This window comes from Bubalus kerabau, chromosome 6, assembly GCF_029407905.1.
Source record: "Bubalus kerabau isolate K-KA32 ecotype Philippines breed swamp buffalo chromosome 6, PCC_UOA_SB_1v2, whole genome shotgun sequence".
NCBI classification, from domain to species: domain Eukaryota; kingdom Metazoa; phylum Chordata; class Mammalia; order Artiodactyla; family Bovidae; genus Bubalus; species Bubalus kerabau.
Window position 1 is genome coordinate 24267604 of NC_073629.1, and position 19419 is coordinate 24287022.

The 19419-nt window shown below is 40.6% G+C and overlaps 1 protein-coding gene across 3 annotated transcripts in view; it reads left to right on the plus strand.

Moving 5' to 3' along the window:
• The window catches only part of NOTCH2 (notch receptor 2), a 176652-nt gene that overhangs the window by 141925 nt on the left and 15308 nt on the right, over positions 1–19419 (plus strand). For all 3 annotated transcript variants that reach the window (XM_055584588.1, XM_055584586.1, XM_055584587.1), the window contains 9 exons: positions 4684–4803; positions 5226–5378; positions 7594–7822; positions 9106–9307; positions 11256–11409; positions 12181–12365; positions 14328–14460; positions 16380–16616; positions 19240–19352. In XM_055584588.1, coding sequence (XP_055440563.1) covers positions 4684–4803; positions 5226–5378; positions 7594–7822; positions 9106–9307; positions 11256–11409; positions 12181–12365; positions 14328–14460; positions 16380–16616; positions 19240–19352 — 1526 coding nt within the window. The remainder of the gene's footprint in view (positions 1–4683; positions 4804–5225; positions 5379–7593; positions 7823–9105; positions 9308–11255; positions 11410–12180; positions 12366–14327; positions 14461–16379; positions 16617–19239; positions 19353–19419) is intronic.

Below are 19419 nucleotides of genomic sequence, written 5' to 3' on the forward strand. Positions count from 1 at the left end.
TTCAGTTCCATTCAGTCGCTCAGTTGTGTCCAACTCTTTGCAACCCCATGAATCGCAGCATGCCAGGACTCCCTGTCCATCACCAACTCCCAGAGTTCACTTAGACTCACATCCATCGAGTCAGTGATGCCATCCAGCCATCCCATCCTCTGTCATCCCCTTCTCCTCCTGCCCCCAATCCCTCCCAGCATTAGAGTCTTTTCCAATGAGTCAACTCTTCGCATGAGGTGGCCAAAGTACTGGAGTTTCAGCTTCAGCATCATTCCTTCCAAAGAAATCCCAGGGCTGATCTCCTTCAAAATGGACTGCTTGGATCTCCTTTCAGTCCAAGGGACTCTCAAGAGTCTTCTCCAACACCACAGTTCAAAAGCATCAATCAGCTGTCCAGTTTTTTTCTCAGCACCACGTATTGACAAGACTGTCTTTTCTCCATTGTATATTCTTGCCTCCTTTGTCATAGATTTGGTGACAGTAGTGTGTGGGTTTATTTCTGGGCTTTCTGTCCTGTTCCATTGATCTATATTTCTGGTTTTGTGCCAGTACCATACTGTTTGGATAACTGTAGCTTTGTAGTATAGTCTGAAGTCAGGGAGCCTGATTCCTCCAGCTCCATTTTTCATTCTCAAGATTTCTTTGGCTATTTGTGGTGTTTTGTGTTTCCATGCAAATTGTAAATTTTTTTGTTCTAATTCTGTGAAAAATGCCATGGGTAATTTGATAGGGATTGCATTGAATTTGTTAGATTGCCTTGGGTAAAATAGTAATTTCCCAATTGAAAAACATGGTATATCTCTCCATCTGTTTGTGTCATCTTTGATTTCTTTCATCAATATTTACAGTTTTCTGCATACAAGTGTTTTGCCTCCTTAGATAGGTTTATTCCTAGGTACTTTATTCTTTCTAATATAATGGTAGATGGGATTGTTTCCTTGATAATGTTTCTGAGCTTTCTTGTTAGTGTCTAGAAATACATATTTCTGTGTATTAATTTTGTATCCTGTAACTTTACCGGATTCATTAATGAGCTATAATAGTTTTCTGATAGTGTCTTTAGGGTTTCTTTATGTATCATATCATGTTACCTGCAAACAGTGACCGTTTTACTTCTTTTTTTTCAGTTTTGGTTCCTTTTATTTCTTCTCTGATTGCTGTGGCTAGAACTTCCAAAACTATATTGAATAAAAATGGCGAGAGGACATCCTTGTCTTATTCCTGATTTTAGAGGAGATGCTTTCAGTTTTTCACCATTGAGAATGATTTTTGCTTTGAGTTTGGTGTATATGGCTTTTATTATGTTGAGGTGGATTCCCGTTTTGCCCACTTTCTGGAGAGTTTTTGTCATAAAGGAATGTTGAATTACCTCAGAAGCTTTTTCTGCAGCTATTGAGATAATCTTATGGCTTTTATTCTTCAATTTGTTGATGTGGAGTATCACATTGATTTGCAGATATTGAAAAGTCCTTGCATCCCTGGGATAAATCCCATCTGGTCCTGGAGTTTTGTTTGTTGAAAGATTTTTAATCACAGTTTCAATTTCAGGTCTTGTGATTGGTCTGTTTATATTTCTCCTTGGTTCATTCTTGGAAGTTTGTACCTTTTTATGAATTTATGCCTTTGTTTTAGGTGGTTCATTTTATTGTTGTATAGTTTCTTATAGTAGTCTTTTATGATCCTTTGCATTTCTGTGGTGTTCATTGTAACTTCTTTTTTGTCATTTCTGTTTTATTGATTGAGTCCTCTTTTTTCTTGATGACTCTAACTAAAAGTTTATCAATTTTGTTTATCTTCGCAGAGAGCCAACTTTTAGTTTCATTGATTTTTTTGCTGTTTTTTTGGTCTCTATTTCATTTGTTTTTTGTCTGATCTTTATGATTTCTTTCCTTTTACTTACTTGGCAATTTATCTGTTCTTTCTCTAGTTGCTTTGTGTTGTGTTTGGAAAAGATGCTGGATATGATTTCTGTTTTCTTAAATATACTGAGGTTTGATTTGTGACCGAAGTTGCTATCTATCCTGGAGAATGTTTCCTGTGCACTTGAGAAGAAAGTGTGTTCTGCTGCTTTTGGATGGAATGTCTAATAAATATCAATTAAGTCTATCTGGTCCAATGTGCCACTTAAGGCTTATATTTACTTATTAATTTTCTATCTGGATGATCTGTCCATTGGTATAATGGGTGTTAAAGTTCCCCACCATTATTGTGTTGCTGTCGATTTCAGCTTTTGTGGCTGTTAGCATTTGCTTTGTATACTGAAGTGCTCCTGTGTTGGATGCCTATATATTTGCAATTGTTATATCATCTTGGATTGATCCCTTGATCGTTATGTAGTGTCCTCCCTTGTCTTTTGTAACATTCTTTATTTACAGTCTGTTTTGTCTGATATAAGATTGCTATCCTAGCTTTCTTTTGATTTCCGTTTGCATGTATTATCTTTTCTCATCCCATTACTTTTATTCTGTGTGTGTGTCCTTAGGTCTGAAGTGGGTCTCTTGTAGACAGCATATATGTAGACAGCATCTTGTTTTTGCTGCCATTCAGCCAGTCTGTGGCTTTTGGTTGAAGCATTTAATCCATTTGCATAAGTATTGATATGTATATTCCTATTGCCATTTTTTTAATTTGAGAGGTGTTTTTTTAGGTCCTTTTTTTTCCCCTTTCCTGTTTTGTTCTCTTGTGTTTCCTGCCTAGAGAATTAATTTCCCTTAGTATTTGTTGTAAAGCTGGTTTGGTGGTGCTGAATTCTCTTAGTTTTTGCTTGTCTATAAAGCTTTTGAGTCTCTGTCAAATTGGAATGAGAACCTTGCTGGGTATTCTTGATTGTAGTTTTTTCCCTTTTGTCACTTTGAATATATCATGCCACTCCCTTCTGACCTGCAGAATTTTTGCTCAAAAAATCAGCTTTTGGGGATGGGGATTCCCTTATATGTTATTTGTTGTTTTTCCCTTATTGCTTTAAATACTTTTTCTTTGTATTTAATTTTTGTTATTTTGATTAATGTGTGTCTTGACATGTTTGTCCCTGGGTTTATCCTCTATGGGACTATCTGTGCTTCCTGGACTTGGGTGACCACTTTCTTTCTCATTTTAGGGAAGATTTCAACTATAATCTCTTCAAATATTTTCTCAGGTTCTTTTTCTTCTTTTTAGACCCCATAATTTAAATATTGGTGCATTTAATGTTTTCCCAGAGGTCTCTGAGACTGTCTTCATTTCTTTAAAAAAAAAATTACTTATTTATATATTTCATATTGACTTTTTGGTCCACACCCTGCAGCGTGCAGGATCTTAGTTTCCCAAGCAGAGATTGAATCTTTGCCCCCTGCAGTGGAAGTGTGATGTCTTAACCACTGGGCTGCCAGGAAAGTCCCTGTCCTCATTTCTTTTCATTCTTTTTTCTTTCTTCTGTTTCACCACAGAGATTTCCACCATCCTGTCTCCCAGGTCACTTATCCCTTCTTCTGCCTCAGCTATTCTGGTGATTCCTTCTAGTGTATTTTTCATCTCAGTTCTTGTATTCATCTCTATTTGTGTGTTCATTAGTTCTCCCAGGTCTTTGTTGAACATTTCTTGTATCTTCTTGATCTGTGCCTCCATTCTTTTTCTGAGATCTTGGGTCATCTTTACTATCATTATTCTGGATTCTTTTTTAGGTGGATTGACTGTATCCTCTTTATTTAGTTGTTCTTTTAGATTTTTATTTTGCAGGGACCTCTCCATACCTTCAACTCCCCACGAGGGGTGCAGGTATCATCCTGCTTCCTCTCCTCTTCCTTTGCCTTCTTTTTTTCACCCTACCCTTTATGTGGGGATCTTTCTTGTCCTTTTAGGTGTCCAAGGTCCTCTGCTAGCGTTCAGCAGGTGCTGTGTGGGAACTGCTTCACGTGTAGATGTATTCTTGATACATTTGTGGGGAGAGAGAAACTCCATGTCCTCCTACTCCTCCACCATCTTGGAAAAAACCCACCTCCCTTTTAATAAAAGTATTCTTTTAATTTTTTTCTGGAATCTTATATTCAGTATAGTAAGGTAGGAAATGTTGGTGGGCAACTATTAATGTCATGTTTTGATGTTGAAATAAGGAGAGATGTTACTAGACAATTGGTGTAACTTCACTGGTTTCCACCTCTGATGGCCTTCTGATCAACCCCATTGCCTTCTAGAACAGGCCTGCAGAGGTTTAAGAATAGGAGGCTGTGTTGTTAACTCTGCAAGGTGGATCTATGTCGCTAAGCTTCTGAGTAGCTGAATCTTAGCTACGAAGATGCAAAAACTCTCACACCTGATTGATGTCAGTTTCTAAATCCACATAACCACTTGTGATAATAACGTGAGGATGACAGCAGCCAAGCAGTTGTTGAGTACTTACTCCATGTGCTGGGCCCTATGCTAATAAGGACTTTGTAAACATTTTTTCATTTAATCCACCAAAAGCCTCTATGAGTTACACACCATTCTAATTCCCATCTTGTTTATGTGGAAGCTCAGCGAATGTAACTTGCCTGAGATCACACTGTGAGTTATCCCATCAGATCCAAGACACAAAGGTCCGTAGGTCTCTCAGATCCCAAAACTTATTCATTACATTAGATCTGAATTCGGAAAGCATCCTTTGGTATAGAATTTGGGGAAATCTCAGTTCCTTGGACTTTTTCTCCATAATAAACTCTGTCATTTGATTTACAGGCAAGAACTGTCAGACCGTATTGGCTCCCTGTTCCCCAAACCCTTGTGAGAATGCTGGTGTTTGCAAAGAGGCACCAAATTTTGAGAGTTACTCCTGCCTGTGTGCTCCTGGCTGGAAAGGTAACAGCGTCAGAATGTAGAAACTAAGAGCATTTAACAGAGTGATCTGGTTATTTGATGACATGGAGGATCTATCTTTTGAGGCTTGCCCTTTTTTGTCAAGAACACAGGCCTTGTATAAAGCTGAAGCTGCTAACTGGAATGTTTTAGAAAGACTTTCCATTTTACGTGTCTTTGCCGCCCCCTGGTGGCTAGGACTCCAATCAGGGTCTGAAACTGTGATGTTCTATGTAGAATTTTAGCATCTGGGCGGCAGCTTGTTGGGGGCACAGAAACCTGAAGGGACTTCCCAAAGCAGGAGACCAAACAGAATATCCTTGCAGTAGTCCCACCCACCCCAGCTAAAGCTCAGCCCCCACATAAATTTCTGTGTGGGAATCGATTTCCAAAGACTGGACCATTCATTGCCCCTTGGTTTCCAGGTCAGCGGTGTACCATCGACATTGATGAGTGTGTCTCCAAGCCCTGCATGAACCACGGTCTCTGCCATAACACCCAGGGCAGCTACATGTGTGAATGTCCTCCAGGCTTCAGTGGCATGGACTGTGAGGAGGACGTTGATGACTGCCTTGCCAGTGAGTGCGCCAGCCTGCTCCTGAGCCCCTGGGGGAGAGCAGAGCCAAGGGAGCAGAGGAGGACTTGGTGGGGCACTTGCCTCTCGGTGTGAGGCTGGCCATCCAATAGTGTATCACCTGTCTTTAATCTTCGTATTTTAAAAATCTTCATTTTGAAGCTAGTGGCTTTAGGAGTTAATACACGGGAGTCACTTTTAAGCATTGCCTTACTGATTTTTGTGCATTGTCAAAGTGGGGACAATGCTATGAAAGCTTCTAATAAAAAGCAGATCTCTTGAAGTATAATTAAGTATACAACACACTGCCAGTATTTAAATGAACCAGTCCAGTAAGTTTTGACATACGACAACTCAAACCGGTATTTAAGATACTGATCACATTCATCCCCCCGAATGTATTTCGTCTCTTGTAACTTAACCCTCCTTTCCACTTTCCTGTCTCAGGCAACGAGGGATCTACCTCTGTCACTGTAGATTTGTGTGAATTTTTTTACAATTTTATTTTTCTCTGAGAACTCTACTTGGCACTGTACATCTTAGGGGAATCTTTTCATTCTGACTGCTGTGAATGTGAACTGTGCTCAGCCTTGTGTAAACCTTAGGGATTGTTCTGCCTACTTCTTTCTAGTGGTTCTGTACCCAGCTTCGGTAGTTTCAACATACGAATGTGATGTACTTATCAGTACAGTCATCTCTCAGTATCTGAGGGTATTGGTTCTAGGACCCCCTGTGGATACTAAAATCTGCAGATGCTCAAGTCCCTTATATAAAACAGTGTAGTATTTGCATATAACCTATGCACATCCTCTTGTATACTTTAAATCATTTCTTAATTACTTGTAATACCTAATGCAGTGTAAGTGCTATGTAAATATTTGCTGGTACATGGCAAATTCAAGTTTAGCCTTTTGGAACTTTCTGGGATTTAAAAAAATTTTTTTTTCTGTCCTTGGTTGGTTGAATCCATGATTGTGGAACACATGAATATGGGGGGCCACTTGTATTCAGTTACTTGTGTGGTGATTAAATCATTAAACTTCAAACAAGCCTATCATAGTGCATCCAGAATAATGGCATCTTATTCACAGCATATATCATTTCAATTATCATAAGGATGGCACTATACTAGGGGCTGACAGTGCCAATGTAAATAAAACCTTACATTAATGAAACTCATAGTCTCTTAGGAAATAAAGACAGATAGACAAATAATTTCAACATTATATGACTAATGGTGAAAAAAACATATCCAAGGAACAACTGATGGAGAAATTTAAGGGCGTGGGATCAAACTATTTGGATTCCTTTCCCACGTTAATTAGTATATCAATCAAATTTCTACTATTTAAACATTTTTTCCTATTAGAAGTAGGACTAACAATATTTGCAACTAGTTTTAAATTATTCAGTGAATTACTGTGAGTTGCTTGAAAGGTGCTGTGGAAATTACAGTAGCTGTGTAGTGTTATGTATAAGAAGGGATAATATGACTTCTAGAGTTGTTCCAGTAGAGACTGCAAATAAGCCTTAGAATGAAATTAGCCTAATAGATGACTAAGGTATAAATATCTCTCTTATAAAATAAGGGCTGCATTATCCACCTGGTGTTTAGTTTTCTCTTAATGTTTATGACCTGTCTTGTAATTATATTTCAAGTTCCTTAAGACAGGAGCCACATCTTACTTTTCTTGTTCCGATTCGAGTGCCTTCTATGTTGCAGAAGACTGTGCTATGATAATAGCTCAAAATTTCTTGATTAACTGCTATGACTGTAAAGTGTTCTCTAAGATCAAACTACATGATGTTTAAAATGTAAAAATGCTCGTTTCCTAGTTGTATGTAAATCTAAAAAACAACAAAAAAAAAAAAACAAGAAAGGGAAGAAAGGAAGAGAGGGAGGGAAAAGAAAAGGTTGTTCAGCACAAGGGGACTAATTAATATCTATCCCATCCCTAGTTTTATGAGTATTAATTTTGCAAGACAGTGATGCATGTAAAGTTCTTTCCAGCTATTAAACAGATTCTTACTAAGAATCTCAGACAAGTGTTACTATATTCATTTATGTAATTGGAGGAGTCAGGGAAAAATAGATGTAAAGAAAAGCCAGAATTGTTACTGTTGTTAGTGTGGCTCAGTTCAGGGTGCTCACCTTTATGAGTCTAAGGTTAAATGGATGCTGCTGTTCAGAGTTCTAATTCTTGTGTGCAATGGCTTAGATCCTTGCCAGAATGGAGGTTCCTGTGTAGATGGAGTGAATACTTTCTCCTGCCTGTGCCTTCCGGGCTTCACTGGGGATAAATGTCAGACAGACATGAATGAGTGTCTGAGTGAGCCCTGTAAGAACGGAGGGACCTGCTCTGACTATGTCAACAGTTACACCTGCAAGTGCCCGGCGGGATTTGATGGAGTCCACTGTGAGAACAACATTGACGAGTGCACTGAGAGGTGAGCAGCCCGTGTCCTCAGGCAACAATGTCTTATGGGAAAAGGGAGAGAGAGGAGGAACCTACAGAGTACTATACTGGGATTGAGGGGCCACATAAGGCATCGCCTTGGATCCCACCACACAATCATCTCCTATTTTCTAGTTTCTAATTCCTTGTGGACATCTAGTTACAAGTTTAAGGCAGAGGTTGAAAAACAGTGAGATGTTCAGTTCAGCCGCTCAGTCGTGTCCGACTCTTTGAGACCCCATAAACTGCAGCACGTCAGGCCTCCCTGTCCATCACCAACACCCAGAGTCCACCCAAACCCATGTCCATTGAGTCAGTGATGCCATCCAACCATCTCATCCTCTGTCATCCCCTTCTCTTCCTGCCCTCAATCTTTCCCAGCATCAGGGTCTTTTCAAATGAGTCATCTCTTCACATCAGGTGGCCAAAGTATTGGAGTTTCAGCTTCAACATCAGTCCTACCAATGAACACCCAGGACTGATCTCCTTTAGGATGGACTGGTTGGATCTCCTTGCAGTCCAGGGTACTCTCAAGAGTCTTCTCCAACATGACAGTTCAAAAGCATCAATTCTTCGGTGCTCAGCGTTCTTTATAGTCCAACTCTCACATCCATACATGACCGCTGGAAAAACCATAGCCTTGACTAGACAGACCTTTGCTGACAAAGTAATGTCTCTGCTTTTTTAAAGTGAGATGAATCATCATTTATATCTTACATAGGAAACAGAAAGAGCTATAATTTTATATCATCTCCTTTTGGTCTCTTGTTAATTTCAGTTGACAAAAAAATTCCGTTTCTTTACAGATTTGTCATCCCTCTTTAAGTAATTTCTGGGAGGTTTGATTCTTTTTTTATTATCAACAAATTTGTTCTGTTTCTCTTCCATAAAGAAATCTAGAATCAAGAGCTATTTATTTGATACGTTCCTTATAAATTAAATTGACTTAGAGATAAAATGAAATGTGATACATAGAGAGCTATAGAAGGGCTGGATAAAACCTGGAAGCCTTCATTTTCTCTTGGAGTCTCTAATAAGCTCAGATTTTTAAATATTCCTCAGATCTTTTTGATTGTGGAAAGGAAGCTGAGACTCATGCTGATTGGTGCCCATTCTAGTTTGGAAAAAAGTAAAGTTTACTGGATATAGGAGTTTGGGATGCTCAGGAGTATTTCCTTCTGTAATATCTTAAATGTGAGAAACCTCACTTTTAAAATAGCAGGTCAGAGGATCCAGATTATCTAGCTGATGTTGTTCTTCTTGTGTGCTTCTCAGCTCCTGTTTCAATGGTGGCACGTGTATCGATGGAATTAACTCCTTCTCTTGCTTGTGCCCTGTGGGCTTCACCGGTTCCTTCTGCCTCCATGAGATCAATGAATGCAACTCTCATCCATGCCTGAATGAAGGAGTATGTGTTGATGGCCTGGGTACCTACCGCTGTATCTGCCCATTGGGCTACACTGGAAAAAACTGTCAGGTAATCAGATTTCATCCCATTCATTCAGCTCCCGCAGAATTGTTGAATGTTACATCTGTTCCTTTCCTAGGCAAAATAAGCCCCACCTAAAAGAGAAAATTCGGGGTCTTAGGAATGTACCCAAAATAAATCTGGACAGCTTCTTAATTACACTTCTAAGATAACTAAGTTAATCTAAGTTCTTAGATAACTTGTAAGAACTACCAACTTCTTTCTTAACCTGGTAGATTCCAAAATGGTGATACTGGCAAGATTATATGGGTTAACACACATAAAATTGTTACAGCAGGCTAACCTAGAGCTGCAGAAAGTGCATATGGGAAATAAGCACATTGATATCATTTAGGAAATACAGAAAGGGAAATAACAATCAAAATAAAGTTTTTAAAATTCAGATACAACATCTAAGGGGATAATGATAATTATGCAGTCTCAAAACCAAACTATTCACATGTCTTTCAAATTCAAATATTTAATATTCATTTTCATAGACTCTTAGGATAGAAGGACCCCTCAGAGCCCACTAGTCTAGCCTTTCATGAAAGAATAAATTGAGCCTGAGAGGGTCAAAGTAACTTTTCTAAGGTTGCACCCCAAACAGCGTTGTATTTAATTTTATGCAGTTTTACCTCTCAAACAATGATGGAATGATAGAATATCATACCAGCAGTCCAGAGAATTTAGAAATAAATGCCCAAATGTAACTAGCCTTTCAGAGTACACTTCAGTGAAGCTTTGGCTGTATTGGACACGCAGATAAGCACCTCTGCATATTAAACAGCTTATTGCTGATTCTCTGGATCAGGAGGCTATTCTTCATGGGGCTTCTGCTGTTCTCACAGCGTGGTGGCCCTCTGCCCTTCCCCCTCTTTCACAAATGGTCAGTGCTGTGAGTACAGCCTTCCTCTCCCCAGGAGCCAGGCCACCACATGTGAGTTTTGGAGAAGGTTCTAGTCCACTTGCACCCTTTGCCTCTTGCTTTTCAGACGCCTGAGTTTCTCCCATCAAAATAAGTTCTTTGTTTTGTGAATAGGTTCATTTGTGCCATATTTTGGATTCCACACATGTGATAGCATGGTTTTTCCCTTTCTGACTTGACTTGACTTACTATGATAATTTCTGGTTCAACCCATGTTGCTGCAAATGGCCCGATTTCATTGTAGTAGGAGTCCATTTCACGTGTGTGCCGCATTTGCTTCCTTCATCTGTCTGTGGACATTTAGCTTGTCTCGGTGTCTCGGCTGTGTGAATAGCGCTGCTAGTGGTGCTGTCAACGTGCAGCGCTGGGTGGGCAACAGGGCCCCGCTGCGCGGCACGGGCGACTGGGCCCGGGTCCTGTGGTAAGCCACAATGGAAAAGATGATTAAAAAAAGAGTGTCTATATGTGTATAACTGAGAAACTTTGCTGTGCAACACAGATTAGCACAGCATTATAAATCAACTGTACTTCAATAAAAAAAGTTTTTATTTTTTACTAACAGTAAAAAAGTAAGCTTTTGGACAGTTTTTAGGTTTAACAACAGGCTTTAAGCCTTTAAATCCTGAACTCATATTCACCACAGACAGATTTGATCAAGCCCATGTGATTTCTCACTCAGGAGTAGCACATAGAAGCTGTGGACCTATCTGACAGCTTTAACTCTCTTTCTAGCCCTACCGGGTGGCCATGTTTCTAGACATAAGCGTGATGTAGGGAATAACTTAACCAATTAAGTGCCTCAAATTCTTAAACTTATCTGGTAAGAATTTTTGAAGAGCAGAGCTAAAAGAATTAGGCTGTATAAAATGATTAACTTATCTGGGGACAGTGAATCTAAGTTTAAGGCTTGGGTGAGGGCTCTTTTTTTTTATTAATTAGTGTGCTTTCCTTTGAGTTCTTCAAATGCGGTGTAACTTGTTTTCATTCCTGGTGTCTGAATGCTGATATATGTGTCTGCCTCTGTTTCAGACCCTGGTGAACCTCTGTAGTCGGTCTCCATGTAAAAACAAAGGTACCTGCATTCAGGATAAAGCAGAGTCACGGTGCCTGTGTCCGTCTGGATGGGCTGGTGCTTACTGCGATGTTCCCAGTGTCTCCTGTGAGGTGGCGGCCTCCCACAGAGGTGAGCTCTGCCCCCCAAGACTCAAGGGTCAGTCCATGAGGTGCTGAGGCTAACGAGCAGCACTGTAGGGCAAGAGTTGTTATTGTGGGAGCAGAGGGAAGGGCAGACGGGAATGAATGGGAGAAAGGGTCTGAAATGGAAGGCGAAGGGCAGGAGAGCAAGTTAGAGATTCCAAAAAGGAATGTACTTGACGTGGAAGGAAGACATGTTCCACTTTCAACACTTGTTTATTTTTTTAACGTATTTATTTTTAATTGAAGGATAATTGCTTTACAGTACTGTATTGGTTTCTGCCATACAGCAACATGAATCAGCCATAAGTATACATAGGCCCCCTCCCTCTTGAACCTCTCTGCCACCTCCCACCTCATCCCACGATTCTAGGTTGCCACAAAGCCCCGTTTTGAGTTCCCGAGTCATACAGCAAATTCCCACTGGCTACCTGGTTTACACATAGTAGTGTTTATGTTTCCATGCTCTCTCTCCATTTGTCCCACCCTCTCCTTCCCCAGTGCCCCCTGGCTCTGGATCCATAAGCTTGTTCCCTATGTCTGCATCTCCACTGCTGCCCTGCAAATAGGCTCATCAGTACCATCTTTATAAATTCCACATACATGCAGCACTTATTTATTTTTAACATAAAACAGATCCTGAGGGTTGTGAACTAGACAAGAATAAAATATGATATGTCAACCAACTTAGATTAGTTCACCTGACCCTGACGTGTTGTGTGCTATTCCGTGACGTTCCTTCCTCCACTGGATTTCCCAGGGGTGCCCGTTGACCGCTTGTGCCAGCACTCAGGTGTCTGTATCAGTGCGGGCAACTCGCATCACTGCCAGTGCCCCTTGGGCTACACCGGGAGCTACTGTGAGGACCAGCTTGATGAGTGCTCGTCCAATCCCTGCCAGCACGGCGCCACCTGCCGGGACTTCATTGGTGGATACAGATGTGAGGTGAGTAAGAGGAGCAGGCAAAGTCAGAGACCTTCCAGAAGATGGCCCACCTCTTACAAACACGGGCATGTTGAGTTTAGCTGCATATGTCTGATTTTCACAATTTATAGATTTCTTTTCTTTTTACCAATCATGATTACATTGTTTTCTAATCACTGTTTCTTTCAGTCCCCTGTGCATTAAGTTACAAGAGCTCTGGTAATCTATTTTCACAGAAGTCTGGAACCGTCTTACTTCCACAGGATTGCTTCCAGAATCCAGAGCTAACATACTCTGCCAGGGTGCATTTCCCAGCCTACCCAGCCCAGTGGCCCCTGGTACTTCCTTGAATAAGCAGTTGAGATAGGAGAAGCCACTTTGAGGAGTGGCCCTTTGACCCATGTCATCTTTGTAAACAGTCATTGGTCAATCGACTAATAATTCTCTCAAAAAAATGTTACCCAGCCTGTTCTGTGTAGCATCATACTGTTACACGTGTATATTTGAGGATGTATGTATCTTTTAAGGGACATATCATTGTCTTCTGCATGCTGCAGTCCACGGGGTCACAAAGAGTCAGACACGACTTAGCAACTGAACAACAATAGCAACGACATCGTTGTCTTCTTAATGTCTGGGCTGATAATGATTAGATCAAGATGTTGACAAAATACCAGAGACATGAATTTGATACCAGTTTAGGCTACCAAGCAACACCGAGAAAAACTCTTCTTCTCATACATGAGCCAAAGATGGCTTCAGTGTATTGCTCCCTGTTTCTTAGTTTTAGTTCGAAAGCCACTGGCACCATTGTTTTAAACATAGCCCTGAGAAGTAGAATTGATTCACTTAGGACCCGCCTGCTTTATATGTTCTGCAAAACTGCACCTGCACCGCTAGCCATAGGTAGGGTGAGCCCCAGCACGTGAAGATACCAAGCCACTGCTGCCCTCCAGAGCTCTGTGACCCAGAGACTCTGGCCTGGCTGCTGAGTCTTATCACCAAACATGTAAGCCCCTCTGTTACCCTCTTCCCTCTGAGTTTCATCTGCCCTCCTCTTCTTATCCTTTTTTATCTCTCTCTGAGTCACATCTCTATTAAGGTTTGCATGAAAAGTCCAGTGAAAGATGTTAAAGTTATTCATATGCAGTTTGCACTATTAATTGAACATCTTTTTATTCAGCCTATACACAGATCTTTGTTTTGAGCTCTCAAAAGTACTCAGACAACATTTTGTAACTGCTGCTGTTGCTTTATAGGTTCACCAAAAATGGCATTAAAAAAAATAAAAGAGATGTTGCATAGTTTTAAACCAGAAGGTGGCACTTCGTACTTATAAAATTCAATAGCTATACCGGGAAGCGTACAGCAATCAATTACAGTAATTTTGCTGTGAGGGACTCAAAGCATTGCCCAAACAGAGCCACTTCCTGGTCAGTGTTTTCTTCCTTGATCAGCCCTGAAAGCCCTAGAACGCCTACATCTAGCACAGCTAGCTGGCCCGCCTCTTGGTGCCCCACCCCTGCATCAGCCAGTTTCTCACACGTAAACATGTAGTTTCCTGAACATGGGGGTCAGTAAATACATGCGTTATCTTTACTACCATCCACATGTACCATTTCTGTGAGCCACCGGATCCCCATCACATACAAAGGAATGAATGTTTTAAAGATGGGAAAACCTGCACACAGAAGGGACGGATGGCTTTTACACAGGCATCATTTGAGATATCCCTCAGAATATTCAGTCCTTGCCTTCCTTTTCAAGTGGCTTTTTTGGCTAGAAGTGATAAATGCCAGTGAGCCGTGTGTTGACTCGGCACGAGACGGTGAGTAGGGAGTGATGATACCAGAGAAGCGTACAAGAGCTGGGTGGGGTTTGGCAGAAAGGGGTCACAGTAACTTACCCTATTTCATTTGCTCCCATGATGTGCGTCCAACAATAGCCCAGCATTTCTGGTTCTTTTTGCTTTGCTCTTGGCAGTGTGTCCCTGGATATCAGGGTGTCAACTGCGAGTATGAAGTGGATGAGTGCCAGAACCAGCCATGCCAGAATGGGGGCACCTGTATCGACCTTGTGAACCACTTCAAGTGCTCCTGCCCACCAGGCACTCGGGGTATGAAATCAGCCTTACCTGTCTTCCATCCAGGGCATTCTCTAAGTTGTAAATGCATTTTTAGTCTCGTGAAGGGATTTTTAAAACAAGATTCAGCATTATTCTGAATCTTAGAGATTCAAGCCATTTCATTGCTCTCTTGCCAAGCTCCGGTGTTCTGACGCCTGTTCTCAATTCTGTCTGGTTGTTGTTGAAACCCATGAAACACAGAATGTGCAAATGACATAATGTTGCAGCAAAGTTAATCTGGCTAGCAAGATCTCTTGGTGCTTCAAGGGAAAACAACCAGTAGCCTCTTGAATAAATTATTTGTATTTACCAGCTCGTGTATTTTTCTAAACTTCCAAGTCTTGCCTTCATAAAGTGGGAAAATGAATGAAATGAAAACATTTGCCTATTTTTGTAAGCCCAAGGGGAAAAGGTTGATGGTCCAAGAATGAACTAAGAATTACAATAAGACCTAATGAGATCCAACCCTAGATGGTGGATGGTGGAGCCATCTTCCACCAGGGGCACTCCCCTGCCTGCAGACAGTCTCCTGGAGAGAGCTTGGAGTATTATTTTTTAGAAGAGATGTAGTTATAATGGTGCCTGTTCTGAGCAGCATGTGAAAAGAAAAAGCCGTCCACAATGGTGGAAAATTGATTCTCATCAAAGAGAATAGAATGTTAGAGAAATATTTATACTGTCTTAAACCTTTAAGTCAGTGAATTTTGGGTTTCCTTCTTGAGTTCAGAGTTGGCTAAATTAGAATGGAAAAGTGCCCCAGTAGTAGGCTTGTTATTGAGCAGTGAGATTAACAGGGAAGACAAAACTAAGGAGAAAGCCTTTAAATATTTGAAGATTTGTTCCATTAAAGGAGAGTTTTTTCTGCTCAGTACTTGAAAGAGAAGTAGAGGTTAATTTTAATTACTTCTAGAGGTAATATTCATTAAAAATCCTGTTAATATTTTTATTGAGGTCACATTAAATTTATGAATTTTTATAAAGAAGACTGACATCTTTAGAATGAGGAGTCTTCCTAACCAACCCATTGTGTCTTTCTGTTTATTCAAGTTTCCTTTTGTGTCTTTTAGGTCTACTTTCAATTCTTCATGTAGGTGTAGTACATTTCTTGTTAAGATTATTCTTAGATATTTTATCTTTTGCTATTGCTATTGAAACTGAGGCCTTTTTTTTTAAACATTTTTATTTTCTTTCAAATAGTCTTGCTATTACAAGTGGTAAGAATACAGTACTGTTTTTCTTTCTTCTGTAATTTTTTGAATTAATCATGAAATCACTTATAGAATAGTCATGGATTTCTTTTATTTCTTCCTCAAAAATATGTACAGATGTTCATACTTGATGGCTCTTTTACATATATAGCACATTAAATGAGTTCTGTTTTAAATGGCATAACCTTTGAGCTCTCAATAGGATATTTCCCTTCTATTTTTTTGATAAAAGATATTTGTACACTTGCACTATTTTACAGAAAAAGTCATTTGTGTGATTCAAAATTTACTTCCAATTCTTACCAGTGATTACTTGTAGTCTATTTATTTATGGTTATATTCTTTTTAACTGTTTTTATATTTTAAATCAAAATGAATAAATTAATGAAAAGTTACCAAATCTCTCTTGAGTTCCAATTTCCTTACCTTTCAAGTGGAAAAATAATACTAGCTATGCCCTAAGGGATTGCTTCATCATTGGGTTGTGTGGGGAGAACATGAGAAGCCCTGAGTACATCCTTTGCTTACTGGTGTCCAAGAGAATGGGCACAATCCTGGGTCAAGCATGTGTTAGGCCCTGCCTGACCAGAATGGTTCCAGCCTGACTAATTGTGGAAATGCCACCAGGGCTGGTTTTCCCTTCCTGGAAGGCAACGTTCCAAGAACTGTCATAATTTTCTCTCCCTCCTCTCTCTCCTCCAGGCCTGCTTTGTGAAGAGAACGTTGACGACTGTGCCAGGGGTCCCCACTGCCTTAATGGTGGCCAGTGTGTAGACAGGATTGGGGGCTACAGTTGTCGCTGCTTGCCAGGCTTTGCTGGAGAACGCTGTGAGGGGGACATCAACGAGTGCCTGTCCAACCCCTGCAGCTCTGAGGGCAGCCTGGACTGCATCCAGCTCACCAACGACTACCTGTGCGTCTGCCGCAGCACCTTCACTGGTGAGCTGAGCCCCTTTCCAGCTGCCCCAGCCACTCTGCCTCGAGGTGGGGTGGGGGTTCCAGTGAGGAAACTAGGCCCTGCATGACGCATCCCAGCCCCAAGGGAAGCTCTTCTAGCCCATGGACTATGGCTCGCCTGGTTCCTCTGTCTATGGGATTCTCCAAGCAAGAATACTGGAGTGGGTTGCTATTTCCTTCTCCAGGGGATCTTCCTGACCCAGGGATCAAACCCGGGTCTCTTGCATTGCAGGCAGACTCTTTACCATCTGAGCCACCAGGGAAGGCCACGGGTAGTCGTTGGCGAGCTGTATGCAGTCCAGGCTGCCCTCAGAGCTGCAAGGGTGAAAATCTAGACCAGCTTAATTCAAGAGCCCAACTTTTTCCTAGGCCTACGCTCCACAGATGTTTGTGTTCGCTCCACAGATGTTTGTGTTTCCTGAGAGATGTTATCTCTTTTGTTATATATTAATTACATCATATTGTAGCAGAAATATGAAAAAAAGAAATAGAATGTTGGGAGTAGTTGAGCAAAGTAACGTTTTTAAATTGAGGTAAAATACAGATAAAGTTTACCATCTTTACCATTTTTAAGTATATAGTTCAATGGTATTGAGGATATTCACATTGTCATGCTACCATCGCCACCATCCATCTCTGGAACTCATTTCATCTGAGCAAAATAACATCTCACGTTCAGGAACCTTACATCTAACTCTGGTTTTGTCACCCTGCCTCCTGTGGCATGTAGCGACTTGAGTGATAGGGTTGTCACTGCCATAGTGACCTTTCTACCTTCTGGAATCCAAAGAAGTTTAGGGTCTTCTTGGACGCTTAAAGGGAATAGATCCAAATTGGGCTCTTTAACCAAAAATCAACTGATGAGGGTATGAACAGGAAAACTTCAGAGGTCACAAGCAGGGCCTGCATGCTAAGACTTGGCTGTGTTCATCACAGATTACAAAGATGAGTGAGTCCTGCCTCAGAATAGGAGTTTTATCATAGACAGTTACTAATTATTTCTGGAGAAGGACAACTTGGTGACTTTGGGGGGCTAAAATAGCTGTTTATATCTAAATATGGCAGTACCATCAGTTACCCGGAAATCTGTCTTGCACTCCTGGGGTCAGTTCATATTTTTTGTTGTAGAAGTATTATTTGGAAGTCAGATGAGAGTCTGCATTAGTCTACTTACTAGTAATCTGGAAAGTTGAACTCTGCTACATTCTGGGCTTATTATATCCAGACATCCCCGCCTTCCAATTTTAAAGATATATTACCTTTAAGAACTTTGGAATTTTATTTTAAAAAAGGGGGGGAGGTGAATTTTGAAATATGGAAAACACCTAGGTACAGCATCAAAAGAGAAACAATCCAATATGAACATCACACGTTTGAGGCAACCCTGGACAGCAAGAGTATGAACAATCTGTCGTCTTATGCTGGTCATGATCTGCTTGAGAACTAGAAGACAGCTAGACTCCTGCTCTTTCATTACCTCTGAGACTTCCTTTATCTGGAAATGCTGATGAGCCCTACGAAGAAAGAGGGAAATAGGTGAAAGGAGTGGAGGCCACCTTGAATTGGGGTCCCGTAGCCCTACATTTTCCACACCTGTGAATTAAAAAATCCTTTGACTCTCAATCACAGTTATGGTGGGAATATTAAGCTGAGGGTTTTTTTTGTATGTTTGTTTTAAATTTTTATTGGAATAGAATTGCTTTGTAACATGTTAGTTTCTACTAACACAGCTGTGCAGGTAACCCTAACATAAGCTGTGTTTTAAAACAATGCCAATAAGGTTACAGAAAGGCTGGACATTATTGAAAACAGATGTCACTGATGAAAATTCAATATAAACTGCAAATCAACATTTTTAAAGATTAATTTAATTGGAGGCTAATTACTTTACAATATTGGGGTGGTTTTTGCCATTCATTAACATGAATTAGCCACGGGTGTACATGTGTCCCCCTGTCCCAAAAGTTTTTCCTTTTAATTTTTATTACAGTATGGTTGATTTACAATGTGTTATTTTCTGCTGTACAGCAAAGTGAGTCAGTTATACATGTTTATCAGTCCTCTATTTTAGATTATTTCCCCATGTAGGTCATTGCAGACTACTGAGTTAAGTTCCTTGTGCCATACAGTAGGTTCTTATTAGTTATCGGTTTTATCTATAGTAGCATGTATATGTTAATCACCGTTCTAGATGTATTGGCCTGGTGTAGCCTGTCTTATGAAGTAGACAGTGTTAACAAAATGCAGTGGATTTTTGCTAAATGTTTTTGACTTATGAAAGCTAAAGTGCCTTCAAAAAAGCTGAGGTGTCATTTTCTTTTTTTTTTTAGGGGTTAGTCATTTTTTGTACACATCTTGTTTTGTGAGTCAGTTCAGTCATGTGCCATCTGCACTTATTACTGTAGACAAGACAGATGAGGAAACTGTCCTGAGTGGGTGATGGGCCAAGGATGTTGGGATCTAGCGAGAGGATGAGGAACTCAATTCTCACACCTCTTGCTCCCTTTCTAATCCTTTGACTAGCTCACATACCAGTAGTATCCTGTTCAATAACTTGAGTTACTGCTTCCACCTTTTAAAACCCCCTTTCATTTTCTACTCTGAGGTCGTCACTGTGAAACGTTCGTCGACGTGTGTCCCCAGATGCCTTGCCTGAACGGAGGCACTTGTGCTGTGGCCAGCAACATGCCCGATGGTTTCATCTGTCGTTGTCCCCCGGTGAGTGCCACAGTGCCTACTGAATTCCATATAGCCTAAGACAGGGCCGAGAGGAAACCTGGCATTT